This window comes from Diabrotica virgifera, chromosome 7 (assembly GCF_917563875.1).
Source record: "Diabrotica virgifera virgifera chromosome 7, PGI_DIABVI_V3a".
Classification (NCBI taxonomy): Eukaryota; Metazoa; Arthropoda; class Insecta; order Coleoptera; family Chrysomelidae; genus Diabrotica; species Diabrotica virgifera.
Genome location: NC_065449.1, coordinates 169,155,453 through 169,175,758, shown reverse-complemented (window position 1 = coordinate 169,175,758; position 20,306 = coordinate 169,155,453). Strand labels below are relative to the sequence as shown.

The window sequence follows — 20,306 nt, the reverse complement described above, 5'->3', positions numbered from 1 at the left end:
TTTTTGGTTAAAATGGCCCAAAAAATCCAAAAAAATATTTTGTTTTGCGAGAAATCGCTGTTATGTGATTCCTCAACTTCTTGGTTTATAAAAATCTTATCGACATCCGGATCAACTGTTACCCAAAAAATTCGTGTTCTACAGGTCAAAATACATAAAAAAAACTTGGGTAAGTCCATCTGAATACAGGAGGCCGTTGTACCCCCCCTGGCGACAGGACTAAATAGAGAGAATTCGATAATCTGTGACGCACTGAAAAAATGCTTTGGGACGATCTATATAAATAAGTCAGATTAAATTAAATTATTAGAAGATTTTTTTAACAAGCAACATTTTTGTTTTATTAATATTTTGTATTTTGACAACGATTTGGTGGACATCGAAACGTTAATAAAATAATTTTTTAATTAAATTGTGGCTTATTTCGCATTTAGAATAGTAATTATTAAATTATAAATTACAAAAATTCACACGCGCAGCTGAGGATTTTAGAGAACATCTATTTTTATGGACCCGAAGGTCGAGTGTACATATTATAACCTCATTTTTTTTGTTTTTTAATAGGTACGTATATCTTTTTTTGGCGAAGGCTGCTAATTTTTTTTTGTGTTTTGTGCATTTTACAAACCATCTACCTTTGGCTCATAATGCAAATAGTCCACGCTGTATACTTGTCCCGTTAGGTAAATTATTCCGATTAATATTTTGCACAAACTTACTCAAAAACAGGTCCTTATAACAAATCCACAAGGTGCCAGGCAGTACATGCAATTTCAAATTTGAAAAACGCGAACATGGCCATTTTCAAGGCTTAATAACTCGATTAAAAATTATTATTATGAAAGTCATAAAGTGACCTACTCAAAGTTTAAAACCCCCCCTGCAATAGCCTAAAGAAATTTTTGTCATTATTTGATTACTATTATTTTTAATAATTAAAAATGAGCGCTAAGCATGTATTGAAGCGGCCGTTCGCGAGAGAGAGATGTACATGTACAATATTCATTGGACGTTTTAAAAAAATATTAAATTGGAAGTCAAAAATACGTTTAAAACAATAAAAAAGGAATTTTGAGGTTATATGTATTGTACACTCGACCTACACGGGTCTATAAAAAATAGATATGTTTTGTAGAAGCCTCATAAAATTTTTAAATTAATTGCAATTTTAAACAAAAAAAAAATAGAAAAATTTACGTTTTTGTGGGGCAGGGGGAGGGGGTGGTGGGCTAAAAATGCGATTAGTCTTATTTTTTAATCACATATAACGTAAAAAAATGAAAAAAATATTCAGGCTGTATCGATCTCAAAAAATATCATTAAGCCCGCAAAAACCCTTACATAACTTAAAAAAATATGGTTTTTGGGGGGTTTAAAGGTGTTTTGCCCAATTTTTGATAATCCTAAAATACTCATTTATTTCAAATTATACATAATCTATTAACAAAACCTTGAGTTGATCTATGTTGCAGTCTATAAAATGGAGAAAATCCCTAAAAACCCCCTAAAAAACAGTTTTCCGGATTTTTCAAGATGGCGTACCTGACGGAAAAATCTGAAAAAAATAAGAGAGATAGCTTTTGATAAAATACACAAAATCCAAAAAAAATTGGACCTGCAGCCCCCTCCAAAAAAAGTTATAGGTTTTAAAAATTTAAAAAGAAATTTGAGGTTATGTACACTCGACCTAAGGGTCAATAAAAATGGACATGTTTTGTAAAAGCCTCGGCTACACGTGTGAATTTTTTGAAATTTTTAAATCAATTACAACCCAACTAAAAAAAAATTAAATCTAAAAATCTACGTTTTTGGCTGTGGAGGGAGGGGTAAGGGGGGTGGCGAGTTAAAAATCCACTTTATCTCATTTTTTAATTGCAGAGAACGTAAAAAAATTTAAAAAAAATTTAATTCTGAGGGTGAGGGCATTTTGCCTATCTTAACGGGGGGTACCATTTGTTAATAGCTTAAGGGTGTCTAGTCGGATAAACTTTGATATATGGGAACACTGTAACAGGGGCAGTTTTCGTTGTGGAACAAATTAAAAATTTGGAACGGTCAGACCACGAAAACGGTACATTTATTTTGTCCGACAGAACAGAAAAACTCTCCGAACAAAGATTAAGCTCTCATGCAAAAATCAGACTGCTATTTATCACCTGCCATAATTCCTGTCATTTGACATATTCTACATGTTCCACTCAATAAAACGCCCATTTGGTGATAAATAGCAGTCTGACTTTTGCATGAGGGTTTAATATCTGTTCGGAGAGTTTAAGTCTGTTCTGTCGGACAAAATACATGTGCCGTTTTCCTGGTCTGACCGTTCCAAATTTTTAACCTGTTCCACAATTAAAACTGCCCCTGTTTCAGTGTTCCGATATATCAAAGTTTGTCCGACTAGACACCCTTAAGCTATTAACAAATTTTCAGCTTGCTATTAATCAATTTTTTTTCATACGCGGGATCCAGACCTACTATATAGATTTTACGTTTCGCGGATATTGTATATCCGCGATAATTTTAATTAAATTTTTTTGCAAAAAAAAATATAGTCTGATTTTAGAAACATACACTAAAATATCAAAGATGAAAATGAAAACGTAATTAAAGGTTAAAATAAAACGTATGCAACTGCAACTTGAATTGAATTTAACTACTTTAAAATTATGTTACAAACAATATTTTACAATACTAATAAGTAATTAATAATATTAATTAATTATTGATTAATTATTATAATTAATTATTAAATTAATTAATTATTAAATTATTTATTAAATTAAACAACCAATTTTAAAATCTACCCTAGAAATTTTTCTACCCTAGTAATTTATTGTACCCAATTTTAATAGTTAAATTTTATTTACAAGTAAGATCAGCTAATAACTTTTTAATTTACCTACACCTTGAGAACGTATAAAGTATACTTTGAAACAAATGAACGTTATAGAAGTATAATATTATGAAGTAAATAGTATCTATGTAGTCGTGTCACAAAAGCTGGTAATAATTTCTAATGGTAGGGGAGCCCAAGCGGGGATTTTGGCAGTTACTCGAGCGCGTCAGATTATCATATGGGGAGAAACCTGGTACCCTGTAGATGTACCTCTACCATATATTGGCTCTTAACACAAGGGAGTTCGTTAAGGGGGGCCCGAAAAAAAAATCTATCCTTAAAAAAGCTCTAAATTGTCAAATTAAGATAAGGTAAGTTAAGTACATGCAAAAGAGTGTATATTTCAAAAATCTGACGATTTGAGCCGGGCGTAAGGAAATGGGCGAGTCCCAAAGTTTCAAAAGAAAAAAGCGAATATTTCGCGAAATGAATGACAGATCGAAAAACAAAAAAATATGTGCTCAATATTTTTTAAAAATCTATCGAATGATACCAAACTCCACTGGGGGGGGGGGCTAATTTATTATTTTAAATACGAATCCCACGATATCTCGCGAAATGAACATTAGATCGAAAAACTGTAAAATACACTTATTCAATATTCTTGAAAAATTTATCGAATGGCACCAAACACGAGCCCCTACGGAGGTGGGGTGGGGGGTTACTTTAAAATCTTAAATGGGAACCCTCATTTTTATTGCAGATTTGGATTCCTTACGTAAAAATAAGTAACTTTTATTCGAAATATTTTTTCGAATTATGGATAGATGGCGTTATAATCGGAAAAAACGATTGTTGGAAATGGAAAATTAAATTAAAAAATGGCAAGCGCTTACTAAAATGGGAAACTTTTCTTACCTTTTTTTGGTTTTAGGACCTACTCTTCACAATCCAATAGGTCCCCAAAGCGCTCGAGTGACTGCACATTTAGCATACTTTGCTCCACTACCATAATGGTTTCGCGCAAAACAAATGTCATATCCACCAATTTAGTCCTGTCGCCAGTGGGGGTACAAGGCCTCCTTAATTCAGATGGACTTACCCAAGTTTTTTTTATGTATTGTGACCCGTAGAACACGAATTTTTTGGGTAACAGTTGATCCGGATGTCGATTAGATTGTTATAAGCAAAGAACTTGAGGAATTACATAACAGCGATTTCTCGCAAAACAAAACATTTTTTTGTATTTTCTGGTTCATTCAAAGCAAAAAATATTCTTACAAGTTTTTTCGTAGGATGCACAGTTTTCGAGGTAAACGCAGTTAAACTTTCAAAAAATCGAAAAATTGCAATTTTTGAACCCGAATACCTTTTGATTAAAAAATAAAATAGCAATTCTGCTTACCGCATTTAAAAGTTCAAGTTAAATTTTGTCGGTTTTGATTATTTTCATTGGTAAAAATTAATTTTTTTATTTTTAAACAAAGCTTTAAACACATAGCGTTTCCCGTGCTAAATACATGCGTTTTAATACATTCTACGTAGAACTAGCCTCGCTTGCACTTGTAGCTACTCTACCTACTCGTTCGATTTTAAATGGGAGATCATTGAAAACATCACTCACGTACTAGGTGTTTATAGCTTTGTTGAACAATAAAAGAATAAATTTTTAGCAATGCCAATAATCAAGACCGATATAATTTGACTTGAACTTTCAAATGCGGTATGCAGAATTGATATTGTATTTTTTAATCAAAAGTTATTCGGGTTCAAAAATTGCAATTTTCCGATTTTTTTAAAGTTCAACCGCGTTTATCTCGAAAACTGTGTATCCTACGAAAAAACTTGTAGAAACATTTTTTGCTTAAAATGAACCAAAAAATACAAAAAAATGTTTTGTTTTGCGAGAAATCGCTATTATGTAATTCCTCAAGTTCTTTGTTTATAACAATCTTGTCGACATCCGGATCAACTGTTACCCAAAAAATTCGTGTTCTACGGGTCAAAATACATAAAAAAAACTTGGGTAAGTCCATCTGAATTAAGGAGGCCGTTGTACCCCCCTGGCGACAGGACTAATTGTTCGGTTGAAAAATTAAGATTTAAAATATAAAAAATTGTTACAAAAATTTCAACTACAAAAGTATTACCAGCTTTTGTGACACCAGTTAATACTATTTATATTAATAAATAATTTGGCTGATACATTTAACATTCATTTGTTTCAAAGCATACTTTATAATTATGTTCTCAAGATGTAAGTAAATTTATAAGGTAAATTAAAAGTTTAACTGATCTTACTCGTAAATACAATATTTATAACTAACAATTAATTTGGTACTAGAAAGTTGCTGTGGTAGAAAAACTACTAGGTTAGATATCAAATTTGGCTGTTCATTTAATTTAGTAACTAATTTATGCATTCATTAGTATGGTAAAATATTTTTTGTAAAATAATTTTAAGTTATTAAATTCAATTGAATTGTACTAGTATACGATTTATTTTAATCTTTAATTACGTTTTTATTTTCATCTTTGATATTTTAATGTATGTTTCTAAAACCAGATTATAATTATTTTTTTTTGCAAAAAAATTAAAAAAAAAAAAATCCGCAAAAACGTAAAATCTATAGTTTTTTTTAAATATCTACAAAACGAAACAAGCTAGGTACATACAACCTTATACCAAAGGAAAGGTTGTAATATTTACTTCAAAAGGCAATACTAATATACAGGGTGTCCCATTAAAAAAAATGAGAAAATTTTGTATTTGCAAATAGTGATCACACTGTATATTTTATGAATATATATCAAATATGTTAATTTATTTAAAAATAACGGTATACTAGAAAAAATTTGACATGTCATTAAAAATTTTATTACCTTGAAAGCCTAATTCACAGCCCTTTGGTTAGTACCATTGTTATCAATAAAACTGTAAATATTTCGAAAATTGTTAACTTTAGGCCTATAATATCTTATATAAATTCTAAATATTTTTAAAAAATATATTCACAAATGATTTATAATATAGGGTGTTCCATTTAAAAAAACATAACTTTGGTTCCTACCGTCTTTCTGACTCACCCTGTATAATCTAAAATAATTTTAAATTACAAGCGGCTTCGATATACATTAATTTTGTTAAAACATTTTTTTGTATATCCCATAATTTAGCCGTAATCAAAGAAAACCAGAGTTTTGGCGCCCCCTGTACATACAGTTGCAAGTCTTTATCTATGTCAGAGATCTAAGTTGACATTGTTGCTCAATTACAAAAAAAATGTTAAATCCATTTTAAGTAAAATATATCACATAACTATTGCGGCAGTGGATTATACAACAAAACAAATAATTAATATTCAATGTAAATAAATAAAAAGATTAGAAATAGAAAACAGGAATTAAGTTATAATCCTACGTTAAAGGAAATAATAAAAGCAATAAATATAATAAAACAAATATTTATAATAAAGAGGAAAATTAAATATGAAGTGATATCACCGCAACTGTGAAATAAATGTTACCAATTTATGCCAAAATGTCACCTTTGTTCGATCGTAGTTAGAGTGTAATCCGAACAGGTGTGCTTTATAAAAACGCTTTATATTCTACTTTACAAATTAAATGAAACAAGTCAGGATAATATGTTTCTTTAAATTTAACATTTAATGTACATTAATAGAAATCTTCCAATATTATTCCTACGCGTATATAATAAAATATGTCTAGTAGCTGTAATTCCAGTATATTCGGCTAAACGATTCTAAAAATGAACAGACCTACCTCTTAAATATTTCGACTTGGTATCATGTGTATCATGTGTATATAAAGATATATATATTGTGCGGACTGTATATCCTTCTACTTCTTTTTTTGTCAAATAATTTAATTTAATAAAAATTTATTGGACACCCTGTATAAATAATTATGTAAATGTTTATATTACTGAATATAGAATTGAAGAACCTTTCAAATGAGCTAGCACACGACCCTATACTCATTTAAAAAATCATCGATTACGTCATCACGTCCAGATGGATGACGTCACTAGTATACCATATATGCCACAATATCATAATTTAAAAATAAAAATCGACCTGTTTCGCGATTTTTCCTTAAAGTCGGTTTACGAAATAACGAATTTATTCCTTTCATTTGCACCATACTGTCGGTGGAAAATAATAGTGTCGCGCACGCTTGATTAGCAATTGAAAAACAAAGGAGTTTTGAATATTGTATTGCAAAAAACTCTTCGGGATTAAACGATGTTTAAAGAATATCTACCTACCTTGTCAACATTCAAGTTTTCAGTTTTTCACTTAGTTTTTGAGGGTTAAACATGGCCGATTTCCCAATTTTTCAATTTTTAATCGCTATATGTCAAAAACTATCATTTTTATAGAAAAGTCACTAAAGACCTTTTCTGTTTGGAATGACCAAAAAAACCTAAAAAAACTTTTTTCCATGAAAAACAAATAATTTTAGGAAAAAAAAACAAAAAAAAACGTTTAAAAAATTTTTGACCACCTTTTGGTCCTAGCAACATGCAAATTTGTTAAAAGGAGTCCTTTTTGAGTAATGGTAGGGGAGCCCAAGCGGGGATTTTTGCAGTTACTCGAGCGCGTCAGATTATCATATGGGGAGAAACCTGGTACCCTGCAGATGTACCTCTACCACATATTGGCTCTTAACACAGGTGAGTTCGTTAAGGGGGGCCCGAAAAAAAAATCTATCTTTAAAAAAACTCGAAATTGTAAGATTAAGATAAGGTAAGTTAAGTACATGCAAGAGAGTGTATATTTAAAAAATCTGACGATTTGAGCCGGGCGTAAGGAAGCGGGGGAGTCCCAAAATTTCACAAGAAAAAAGCGAATATTTCGCGAAATGAATGAGAGATCGAAAAACTAAAAAATATATGCTCAATGTTTTTTTAAAATCTATCGAATGATACCAAACATGACTTCCCACAGAGAGGGTTGGGTGGTAAATTTATTATTTTAAATACGAATGCCGCGATATTTCGCGAAATGAACATCAGATCGAAAAACTGTAAAATACATTTATTCAATATTTTTGAAAAATCTATCAAATGGCAATAAACCCCCGCGAAGGTGGGGTGGGGGTTACTTTAAAATCTTAAATAGGATCCCCATTTTTTATTGCAGATTTGTATTCCTAACGTAAAAATAAGTAACTTTTATTCGAAACATTTTTTCGAATTATGGATAGGTGGTGTTATAATCGGAAAAAACCATTGTTGGAAATGGAAAACTAAATTAAAAAATGGCAAGCGCCCACTAAAATTGAAAACTTTACTTAACTTTTTTTGGTTTTAGGACCTACTCTTCACAACCCAATAGGTCCCCATAACGCTCGAGTGACTGCACATTTAGCATACTTTTGCTCCCCTACCATATTGTACAAAAAAATCCGAATCAGAATATTTTTCCTAACGGATGCGCAGTGGCTTTCTGGACTAAAATAGATAACCATTCCATGATGCCAGAAAGGATAATTTGAAACAAAATTTATCTATCGTGACACTAATTTCACAATGTTAACGGATAAAATGACAATTTTGTAATTCTAGGTTAGAAATTTGTCAACGACGTAAACATAAATTTAACATTTTATGTCATTGGTATACTCGGACATCGTATACCTAGTGAAATTTGTATTCTATATTTATTTATTTTTTCCTTAAAATATTTTAAATATTAATATTCTGGCAAATATTTATATAAATATTGAGATTTATATAAACATAAATATAAATATTGAGACAACTATCAGATTTAACTTCATAAAATGTCATGCAGTGATTGGCGACATTCTTAAAATCTTATTTGACGTCAAAATAATGATGTACTGAAAAAAAGGGTTAGGGATAAACTGTACAGTGGTGCAGTATCTATGTCAGAGATATAAGTTGACAGTGTTAAATTACAAAAAATGCCTGAATTAATTTTAAATCGGATATATCACATAATAATTGTTAAAGAAGTTGATTATACAACAAAACAAATTACTATTTAATCAAAATAAATAAAAAATTTAAAAATAGAAAACAAGTGTTAAATCTTACGTTAAAAACAAGTTGAGCTGCTTGTGTAGCAAAAACAGGTAAAATAGAATAAAAAAAAAACAACACTTTTCATTCCTCATTTAGTTTGACATGTTTTGTTACAACTAAATTTTCAAATGTTAATCAATCTTTTTTCTTTAGCATTATTTAAGTTTCAGTTTTCTAATCCATATACTACAACTGTGCCTATTATGGTTTTTTAAAATAGTACATGCTTTTGTTTCCAGATTTTAGTCTTTTTTATACTTTTTTCATTCATCTTATATTTTTTTATACCTTTGTTTCGGCGTACCTACTTTACACCTATAAAAATGACGCTTAATTTTAATGCTCCAACAGCAACATGGTAATATTATAAAATGTAATATCAATTTAATATAATATAATATAATATAATATAATATAATATAATATAATATAATATAATATAATATAATATAATATAATATAATATAATATAATATAATATAATATAATATAATATAATATAATATAATTAATATAATCTAATATCAAATATATTATATAATATCAAAAATATTATATAATACACTCACCGCCACGAAAAACAGGCACCCCAAAAAATGGGTCATTTTTGATGTCTCATATCTCCTAAACCTGTTGTCCGATTTAAGTAATTTTTTTAACATGTTATAGCCTTATTTCTTAACAATATCGCAGTAATAAAATTGTTTCTAGACAAGTAAATTTTAATTGTATACCGGGTGTACCAATCAAACTGGGATTTTTTCTCAATGTTCACAACACCCTGTGGAATATTCTAGCCTTTATAAAATATTGAATATAAAACCCAACTATAGCCCCAGGTTTTCTTAACATTCTTGTTTCTTATTTATTCGCTTATGTTTGATAATTAAGAAGTTAAGGATTTTAACAACTAACCATGTTCTTTATTAGTACAGGGTGTTACTAAATAAGTGCGACAAACTTTAAGGGGTAATTCTGCATGAGAAAATAATGACCGTTTGCTTGATAAACCTATGTCCGCACATGCTTCGTTTCCGAGATACGGGATGTTGCATTTTTTCTTACAAACTAACGATTTATTTATTGCCCTAAAAGCGGTTGAGATATGCAAATGAAATTTGGTAGGTTTTAAGAGGCAGTTATTGCACATTTTTTGACATACAATTAAAAATTTTATATTCACCATTGGCGCGCATGCAGGTAATATGACCGGGTTTTATGACCCGTATGCACGCCAATGGTAAATATAAAATTTTTAGGTATATCCCAAAAAATTTAAAATAAATAGCTCTTAAAACCTACCAAATTTCATTTGCATATCTCAACCGGTTTTAGAGCAATAAATAGATCGTTAGTTTGTAAGAAAAAATTCAACATTTCGTATCTCGAAAACGAAGCATTTGCGGACAAAGGTTAATCAAGCAAGCGGTCATTATTTTTTCATGCAGAATTACCCCTTAAAGTTTGTCGCACTTATTTAGAAACACCCTGTATTGATAAAGAATATGGCTAGTTGTTAAAGTCCCTAACTTTTTTATTATCCAACATAAGCAAATAAATAAAAAAACAAAATGTTAAGAAAACCTTAGGCTATCGTTTGGTTTTATTTTCAATATTTTATAAAGGCTAAAATATTCCACAGGGTGTTGTTCACATTGAGAAAAAAAACCAATTTGATTGGTACACCCTATATACAATAAAAATTTACTTGTCTAGCAACAATATTATTACAGCTATATTTTTAAAGAATTGGGCTATAACGTACTAAAAAAAATATGTGTGTACTTTGTACGCACGTAAGAAGATATTCTTCTATTATATAATAGGTAATTTAAACGAAGTAAATATAATTAAAAGGTTATTTGTACTTATTTTATTTAAAAATCAAACTAACTTTCTTATCTACCACTTTCAAAAAAGAAGAATATCTTGAAAAATTATATAATAATATACTTACAATCATAAAATCTATAAAAAAATAAAAAAATAATAACTTGCTTGGGGCTTGAACCCACTTCACGTCTACCGCGCCGTACGAAAGTTGACGCCATTTCAAACTGCACCAAACTCTCATATACGTCATGTGGGAATATACACAAACTAAACGTTTACACCATAAATTTATATGAATTTAATAAAATTATTAGTTTGATTTTTGTCGAAATAAAATACAACAAAATATAGAGTAAGAAAACGATATATGAGATCAAGATTTGTAGAAAGTTTGTTCGTAATCAGATTATGTAAATTAAAGCATTGCCTACTAATAGGTAACTACATTATTTTGTTTACATTTTCCAAATAGATAGGGTATTGAAACTATTAGGTATTTCCAATAGAAACATTTAGAATTACGTACCTGCGGCTTTTCAAAACTATTTAAAAAGTCACTATAATTATAAATTTGATTTTATTTCTGTCCACACATCAATAAAAACTAATATTATACAATATTTTTTGGTTTACCGATAACCTCCATGTTGAACAATTATTGACAGATCGTTTCAAAATTTCAACACCCAATCAGAGCCCGTATAACAAATAATACCATACTGTCGGTGTGCGCATGCGCGGGGATCAATCAAATTTTACCCTCAATCGATTCGCCGCTAAAGAAGAATATCTTCAAAAAAATTGCTTAAATCGGGCAGCAGGTTTATGAGATACGAGACAACAAAAATGACCCATTTTTTGGGGTGCCCGTTTTTCTTGACGGTGAGTGTATATAATTATGTAATTTACTGTTTTATTGGGAAATAAAGCCGTAATTTTAGTTAGAAATAAATTTATTGACATTTCGACTTCCACTTCGGAAGTCATTATCAAAATACAAGATACTAATAAAAATATAAATGCTAAGCTTTAAGCTAAATAAGCTACATTTAACCTACTTAAAATTTGTTTAATTTATTAATATTTTGTATTTCGATAACGATTTCCGGACTGTAAGTAAATATTTTTAAAATATTTATTTTTTAGGTAGGATATACAATCGCAGGGTCTTTTATTTTTATGTCGATTGAAGGAAACAATAAATTAAATATAAAACATGAACTGATAAATAATAGGAGTATGTATGCTGAGAAACTGTGGAACGTTACCCTCGATATGAATCGCAAGGTAAGTCAAGATATAATTGGCCAGTATATTCAGGAAAAACATAAATCCATTTTTAAATATAGCGACTTACAATGTTATTGCATTATTTCGTAATGACGTCAGGAAAAGTCTACAATAAATAAATGAGTGAAAATGTAAAATTGCATTAGCAGAGCATAAAATGCGTCGAGAAGTGCATAAACATGTCCAAATTCCTATACTAAGAGCTAAATTTTCGGAATTTTTTAGATCGCTGAACATGCACTTTCGGCACTAAATTGATGCCAACAGATTACTTGAGGATTCTTGTGGTCATTGAACATGAATTGGTAATCAGAACCGACCCGGGGAGCGCATGGTGCTTAGGATCAATATGCCAAAGCTTTTGATTTTGTAAATCACAACATCTTGATTAGAAAACTAAATTTATATGGAATTTGAGGTATTTCTTTTAATTGGTTCCAATCCTACTTGAATCATAGGAAACAACTAGTTAGAGCAAATGATGTTGTTCTGAAGCTATTTCCTTGTGGCATTTTTATGATTAACTATTTCGATGGGAAATAAGACACAGTTAAATTGAAAAAATAATTTTATTAACGTTTCGAAGCCCAAATCGGGTTTCGTTGTCAAAATACAAAATACTACTAAAATAAACAAAAATATTGTTGCTAAGTAAAAAAAAATTCTTCTAATAATCCAGCAAAGAGGAAACGAAAACGTTAAAAACTTTAAGAAATGTTGACCCCATAACAATCTTACCAGCGGATAAAGGTAATGCAACTGTATAATCCGGTCAACTTAGATATCAAAATAGTTGGCAAATAACAAAATTTGCCGGAGAGCCCAATTTTGGTGGAGAGCTAGAGTTTACCATAACAAATAAAGTTTTAAAACTCCCCATCGCTTCCAAGCGTGCAACAAAAGTTATTCGGGGCCAAAGGTCAAAATTTGAGATTTTTTGGATTTTTCTCGAAAACGGTAAATTTTATAAAAAAAAAACATTAAACCAAAGTTGTTGTAGATCTTAACATTCTCTACAAAAATAGTCCTTACAATTTTTTTCCCAAGAGTTACCATTCCTGAGATATCGCGATTTTAAAAGTTACTTTATACATTAATATATAAGCCACGTATATGCATAGTGTGGCACTTAAGACAAGTATAAATGCCTATTTGTGTCTCTTTTATATAATATATTATAGGTGCTATTCTGAAAATATTTCTTCAAAAGATAAATCAGTCCCAAAGTGAATTTCCTCTATCCACGTGGCCTTGAAAAATATTTGGCTATACCATTGTTTAAAAAAGAACAGATTGTCTATTGTAAACAATGACTATAATATTGTCCGTAGGTCTTGTTCATATTATCTGTTTCTTTTAGTGCTAAAGGTTCAGTTCAAGTGCGTATAAGTGCTTATTACAAGCGTCTACCATTTAGCAGATATTACGGGCTTACAGTGATATTGGTATTTGACGGCTACAGTGACTCGACAAAGAATATTAAAGCTGCAGAACAACGTCGTCGAACTACAAAAACATCATCGGGTTCCGAGATTATCATTGATGAAAATATAACAGTTCCAGCGAATCAACAACAATTTTTCGCTAACATTAATAATAAATCTCGTTTAATTTCCATGTTAACTGACAAATTAACAGCTGCGAATATTGAAGTGAAACAAGCTAAAAATGACGCAGATGTCCTTATAATTGAGACAGCAATTGAAAAATTTAAGGCAACAAACACAATTGTAGTTGGTGAAGATGTTGCTTTGTTAGTACAAGGACGCCAGTAGATAAAGTTATTTATTTTCTGAAACCTGGAAGGGCTCAACAGCGAACAGAGATATATTCTTCGAAAAGTTTATCGGCTTATCCCAAATGCCAAAAGTACATTTAATTTTACATGCGATAACCGGCTGCGACACTACGTCAGCAATGTACAGAAGGGGCAAAACGTCAGTACTTAAATTATTCGAAAAAAAAAATATTTGACTGACTGCTGTAAAGTTTTTACAGAACTTGATTCCACACCGCAAACAATAATTACGAAAGGAATTCGCTTTCTTCTTGCGGTTTATGGAGCTCCAAAAAAATTATTTGTCTTGATAAATACCGATACTTAACTTTTGTAAAAAATACGCGAAACAAGAAACAAGTACAACTATCATGCCTCCAACATCAGCATCTGCTTTTCAACATTTGTATCAAGTTCATACATGGCTAGGCAATTAATTGAATCCAGAAGACTGGGATTGGAAATTAATAGATAATACTCTGGAACCGATTAAAACCTTACTCCCACCTACTCCAGAAAAACTCCTTAACACTATTTTTTGCAATTGCAAAAAAGGTTGTAGTGCCAAATGTGGATGTAAAAAAGTCGGGTTGCTGTGTTCTCTAGCGTGTACCAACAATGTCCAGTTTGGTAAAACAGAGGAAGACACCTGTGATCTTAATGAAGAGACCAATGACTCAGTCACATTTGCAAGAGGAAGAGGAAGAAGATGAAATCGAAGAATACTTGACTGTTGAAGTAGACTTTCAAGAATATGAATCTGATTAAAATATCTAAAAAAATCAAAACAATAGTTAACCTAATAATCAGTAGCAATATCAATAATCAATATCAATAATATGGTAATATCTAGAACTTGACCGGTATTGTTTCCTTAAATTATCCTAAAATTGTCAAATAGTTGGTGGAGTAGGCCTACAGGGGAAACCAAGGTAAGAAAAAACGCGCCGAGTACACTACCTCACAGGTGGTGTGGAAAAGTGTGCATATCATGTATAATGTGACTTTTAGAATCGCGATATCTCAGGAATGGCAACTCTTAGGAAAAAAATTGTAAGGACTATTTTTGTAGAGAATTTTAAGATCTACAACTTTAGTTTAAGATTCTTTTTTGATAAAACTTATCGTTTTCGAAAAAAATCCAAAAAATCTCAAATTTTGACTTTTGACCCCGAATAAATTTTGTTGCACACATGGGATCGATGGGGACTTTTAATACTTTACTTGTTATGGTATACCCTAGCTCTCCACCAAAATTTGGCTCTCCGGCAATTTTTGTTATTTCAAATGTCTATATAGACCGGGTTAGTAATAATGAATAAACTACAATATGAGGACAAAATTACAGATCTAATTACAAATGGACCTTATACCAAATTAACGAAGGATTTAACGAAGACACTGGAAAACAAAATATATAGAACTTTATTCAAATTTAAAAAGGATCTAACATACTATCAAAGATAATTAATGACACCTCAGTACAGTAAGACACCACATTTTTATGGAGTACCGAAAATTGATAAAGCCAACATACCACTTAGACCCATTTGTAGTACCATCAATTCTCCTTGTAGTGAACTATCAAAATTTTTATTAAACATTATAAAACCAGTTGCTAATAATGATGACACATTTATAAAAAATACTAAACATTTTTTAAATAAATTATCAACTATTGAATTTAATCCAAATAATATTTTAGTAAGTTTTGACATAAAGTGTTTATTTACAAATGTGCCATTAGATAAAACTTTAAACATAATCAAAACGAAATTAGAGAATGATAATATATTGACAACTAGGACAAGACTAAATGTATCAGCTATAATGAAGGTATTTACATTATGTACTAAAAATACCTATTTTCAACTACATAATGAATTTTATAAACAAAATTTGGTCTAGCAATGGGCTCTTTTTTATCTGAATTATTGGCTAATATATTTATGGAGGATTTCAAAACTAATATCATTTCTAAACAAAATTTAAACCCACAGTATGGTGGAGATATGTAAATGATGTTTTTCCAATATGTGTATGTTAACATCTGTTTTATTTATTAAAAAATGATTATCCTTCATCGTTTATAAATAAGGAATTGTCAAGATTAGATCGAATTGAAAATAACTACTTAGAACGGGATCATAGAACATTCAAAAGAAATAATAGGAAGAAAATATTAATACCATATATAAAAGGACTATCCGAGAAACTTAAAACAATAGGAAATAAATTCAACATTTCAACAACATTCAAAACAACAAACACATTGAGATCTATTCTATCTAAAACAAAGAATTGCATTTATTGCACCTTGTGAATGCGAAAATTTTTATTAAGGTGAAACATCAAGATCATGAAACGTTAGAATAAGTGAATATCAGTCTTATATTAAAAATAGAGAATTTGATAGATCTCAAATATGTATGTCAACACGCATGGGATAATGAACATAGAGTTCAGTGGAGAGATTCAAGTATAGTCCTGAAAGAATCAGATAGTAAAAAGAGAAAAATCAAAGAAGCGGCTCTAATTATGCTAAATGAAACCAATTGTGTCGCAAATTCCTCGGTAGAATGCGGTAGGATGTGGTTACCCATAATGAAAGAGGAAGTCAATAGAAAGAAAATACCACGATTAGTAAGTCAATAACATATCGAGTTAGTACAAATTTTATATTTTAATATTAGTTATTGTATATCTATGTATTATTAATATTATTTATAATTTAAACATATTAAATTCAGAATTTGGTATTAGTTTTTTGAAAGTAAATTAAATGTAAGACCAAATACTTACGATGTCGGGATAGTATCACGAGGTTTTTTTCCTGGTTTTTCACTCGTGATTTACTATGGAATCTCTAACGCAAGAATTTTACTGTCATCGTTGCATTTGGTTTTCTTTTTAAAGACAGATCACATGCTATGATTTTTTTGTGACGGATATTCTTGAGTTGGGATTGATTTCATGTAATCGAATGAACTATCTTTTAGTAAAGTCGTCCCAGTAACGCGACTTATTAATATTTGCGATATAATTTTAAAGTCTTCTACTTTAAAATGTATAATATACGTCTGAATTGCCAATATAAATGAGTCAGATTAAATAAATTATTAGAAGAACTTTTTTACTTAGCAACAACATTTTTGTTTATTTTAGTAATATTTTGTATTTTGACAACGAAACCCCATTTGGGCTTCGAAACGTTAATAAAATTATTTTTTCAATGGAATTGTGGCTTATTTCCCATCTAAGTAGTTAATCAGAGCAAAGGATACTGACTCTAGTCTCAAAAATATTGTATGTCAAGTACCACAATGTTCAGTATTGGGTCTTCTTCTGTTCCTTATCTTTATAAATTGCATCACTAATTTAAAAATCGATGGGAAAATTTTTCTTTTTGCTCATGATACCAGTATCACTTAGGACTTAGGAGGTTGCTTAGGAGCAACTCAACTATTGTATCTCTTCATAAAACTATAACTTCGGATCTACTGACGAGAAAGACCTGGTCTGACTATAATTTACTTTTTTTTTAAATTAGATAAAACAGTAGCATTTTCTTATAAAGGAGCTCTTCAACCTTTGCCTCTTAATAATAGCCAGATCAGTACCGTTGATTCTGTAAAATTTCTTGGTATTTTTTTAGAAAGCAATCTCAAATGGTCCCTTCATATCGATTCGTTAAATAAGAAACTCGCCTCATCTTGCTATGCAATAAGATCTGTCTCAAGGGAACTCAATTTAGCATCTTCTAAAATAACATATTTTTCGTTGTTCGAGTCTCATCTTCGATATGGTCTTCCTGTTTGGGGTTCTAATACAGCTTCATAATTTGATGTTATTTTTAAATTGGAAAAAAGAGCAATAATATATCTGTTTAGGCTCAGAAGATCAACACATTGCAGAAGTTACTTCAGAGATCATGGAATTTTAACACTTCCATATTTCTATATTCTAGAAACGGTTTGTTTAATTCGTAAACACCTTCATGTCTTTCCAACAAGGCCCAATTATCTTTACTTCACCAGAAATTCAATCTTTGATATTTATTTAGCGATCCCATCCACTCAGTTTTTGGGGTTTATTTAACCCATTAGCGCCGTGCGTTGCTTTAAAGCAACGGCAGACATGCCTGTATTTGGGAGGAGCTTGAAGTCATAAGACAGTCATAAAAGAGGTGTGACCTTGCAAATTCCATCAACCATAATCGTTCACACTCGGTTATGCGTATCTATTTGCGGTGTTAAGAACTGTTTGTTAGTTTGGTGCATTTGAAGTTGAGTATAATATTAGAAAGTGAAAATAATGGACATTCGATTTGAGTAAGTACCATAATTTCGATATAAATGAAACTTATTATTTATATATGTTAAATTTGTGTTGATTATACTTCTTACAAAACATATTTTAAATAATTTATATGAATTGATCAATAACTACTTGTCAGTGCCTGTTGTAACCCAGCCGTTGCCTTAAAACAACGCTAGGCGCTTGTACTACCTATATTTTAAATTTTATCATTTTTGTTCTAGACGAGGATTTTCGCTTGCTCAAGCTCTTGATATAATTTATAATGATGAACTAGGTGGCGATATTTTTGTAGAACCTCCAGATACAAATAATGTAGACACTGACGAGAATTAATATGAACCATTCGCGAAAACCGAGTTCCCAGACGATGTCCGTTAACTCCTAAAAATAAGTTTCTGAAAAAAGATCGAGGTTATTTTGAAACAGCTATTGAACCAAATAATGGACAATTATATGTCCGGTGGATGGATCATCCTGCGGCACTCAAAAAGTAGGTCAAGTAAGAAGATTTTCTCAGAAACTCAAACGAAACGTACTTGTTTCTAGACCCAAATTGATCGCCAAGTATAATACATTTATGGGAGGAACTGACCAAATGGATCAGAATGTAAGTTGCTACCAGATCAGTATTCGTGGCAAAAAATGGTAGTGGCCAATTTTTACGTAGATGTTCGATGTTGCATTACAAAATAGTTGGATATTGTATAATAAAACTGGCAGAGAAAAAGTATCGCAATTAGATTATATTATAAGAAAGATTGTAAGCACATATTTAGCGAAGTATAGTGTACTTAGTAAAGGAAGTGGAAGACCGTCCGCTTCCTTGACAGCATCTGTCGACAGCCGAGTATCGGATGACATTATTTTGGACACCATACCATCAATCATTTGATGCAGTACATTCCAGATGGGAAAAAGAGAAGATGTGCGTCTAAAACATGTAAATCTATAGTTAGAACAATGTGTTTAAAATGTGATATTGGACTATGTACTTCTTGTTTTATACCGTTTCACTCTCGATAGTGTAAATTTTTATAATTAATCACATCGAATTACATTTTTTTATGAATAAATATCTATTTTTGTTTTATTGTCTACTTTACTGTATCCCTAATGCTTTAATTTGTTGGTTTATTATTTTCAACAAAAACTAGGTAGTGTAAGCGCCTAGAGTTGCTTTAAGGCAACACTTAATATCTCAGAAATGGAATATCTCAGAAAAAATATTTTATGAAGTTTTTTATTATTTAAACACAGTTCATTATTAATATTGCAAAAAATAATACAAAATCAATAATTTATTAATCTCGGCGCTAATGGGTTAATTTAGTACCGAAAATCCAAAAATCCCCGGATAATCTGTTTCCATCAGTTTGGTGCCGCACACCCTCGAAACTCCAGATGACACAGTAATGTATTTTAACATTATAATTTTATAAAAATTAAAACCTAAAATTTAGAGGAATCATAATTGAGTGGCTTCATATCAAAAACGGACAAAGGACATGCTTCATGCAAGAAAATTTGAGATAAATTGTTTTTTTGTACACAGCTAATATTATTCTTTTCATAATTATTATTTCATTCATAAAGAGATTCTGACCAATAGAAAGTTACAGAAATAAAAATTAAGTATTTTTTAATGATTTTAACTTCCAATCGTATAGTAAGATTTTTCCTCACGTGTTTAATTCTGTCCAATCAGATTATTATAACATCGGTAATTTTCTACTGTACAAAATTAGAGTGGAAATTTTTTTAAGTATATTGCTTCTCTTTGATTTCAAACAGTTTCCTGGTTTTGACAACTGTCACATTTAAGAAAATATTTATAATAAACGTTTAGTTCTGCATCTAATGTCAAACTGTTACGAGTACAACAAAAATCGGCAAATTTAACTCGAGTTTCTTTCTGTAAGAATATTTCATGAATAAAACTGTATAAATATAATTAATTTTAACTAATAATTTATTAATATCTTCGTCTAAATATTTGCTAAACTGTACTGTTCACTTTGACAAATTGAAAAATGTGTGTCACATTAATTATGATAAATGTCACGGAATGTTGTTATTAAAGATTGAATTTAATATGTAAATATTAAAAAATAATCATACGAATATCACACGGCAGTAAGAATAAATAAGAAAATAATGCTCCACTTTTCCTCAAT

At 30.2% G+C, this 20,306-nt stretch overlaps 1 protein-coding gene across 1 annotated transcript in view; it reads left to right on the top strand.

Annotated features, from left to right (window-relative positions):
• LOC114325462 (TWiK family of potassium channels protein 18) overlaps positions 1–20,306 on the top strand; it is a 962,626-nt gene that overhangs the window by 418,701 nt on the left and 523,619 nt on the right. The window contains exon 3 of the mRNA XM_028273543.2: positions 11,892–12,032. Within this exon, the coding sequence (XP_028129344.1) occupies positions 11,892–12,032 (141 nt within the window). The remainder of the gene's footprint in view (positions 1–11,891; positions 12,033–20,306) is intronic.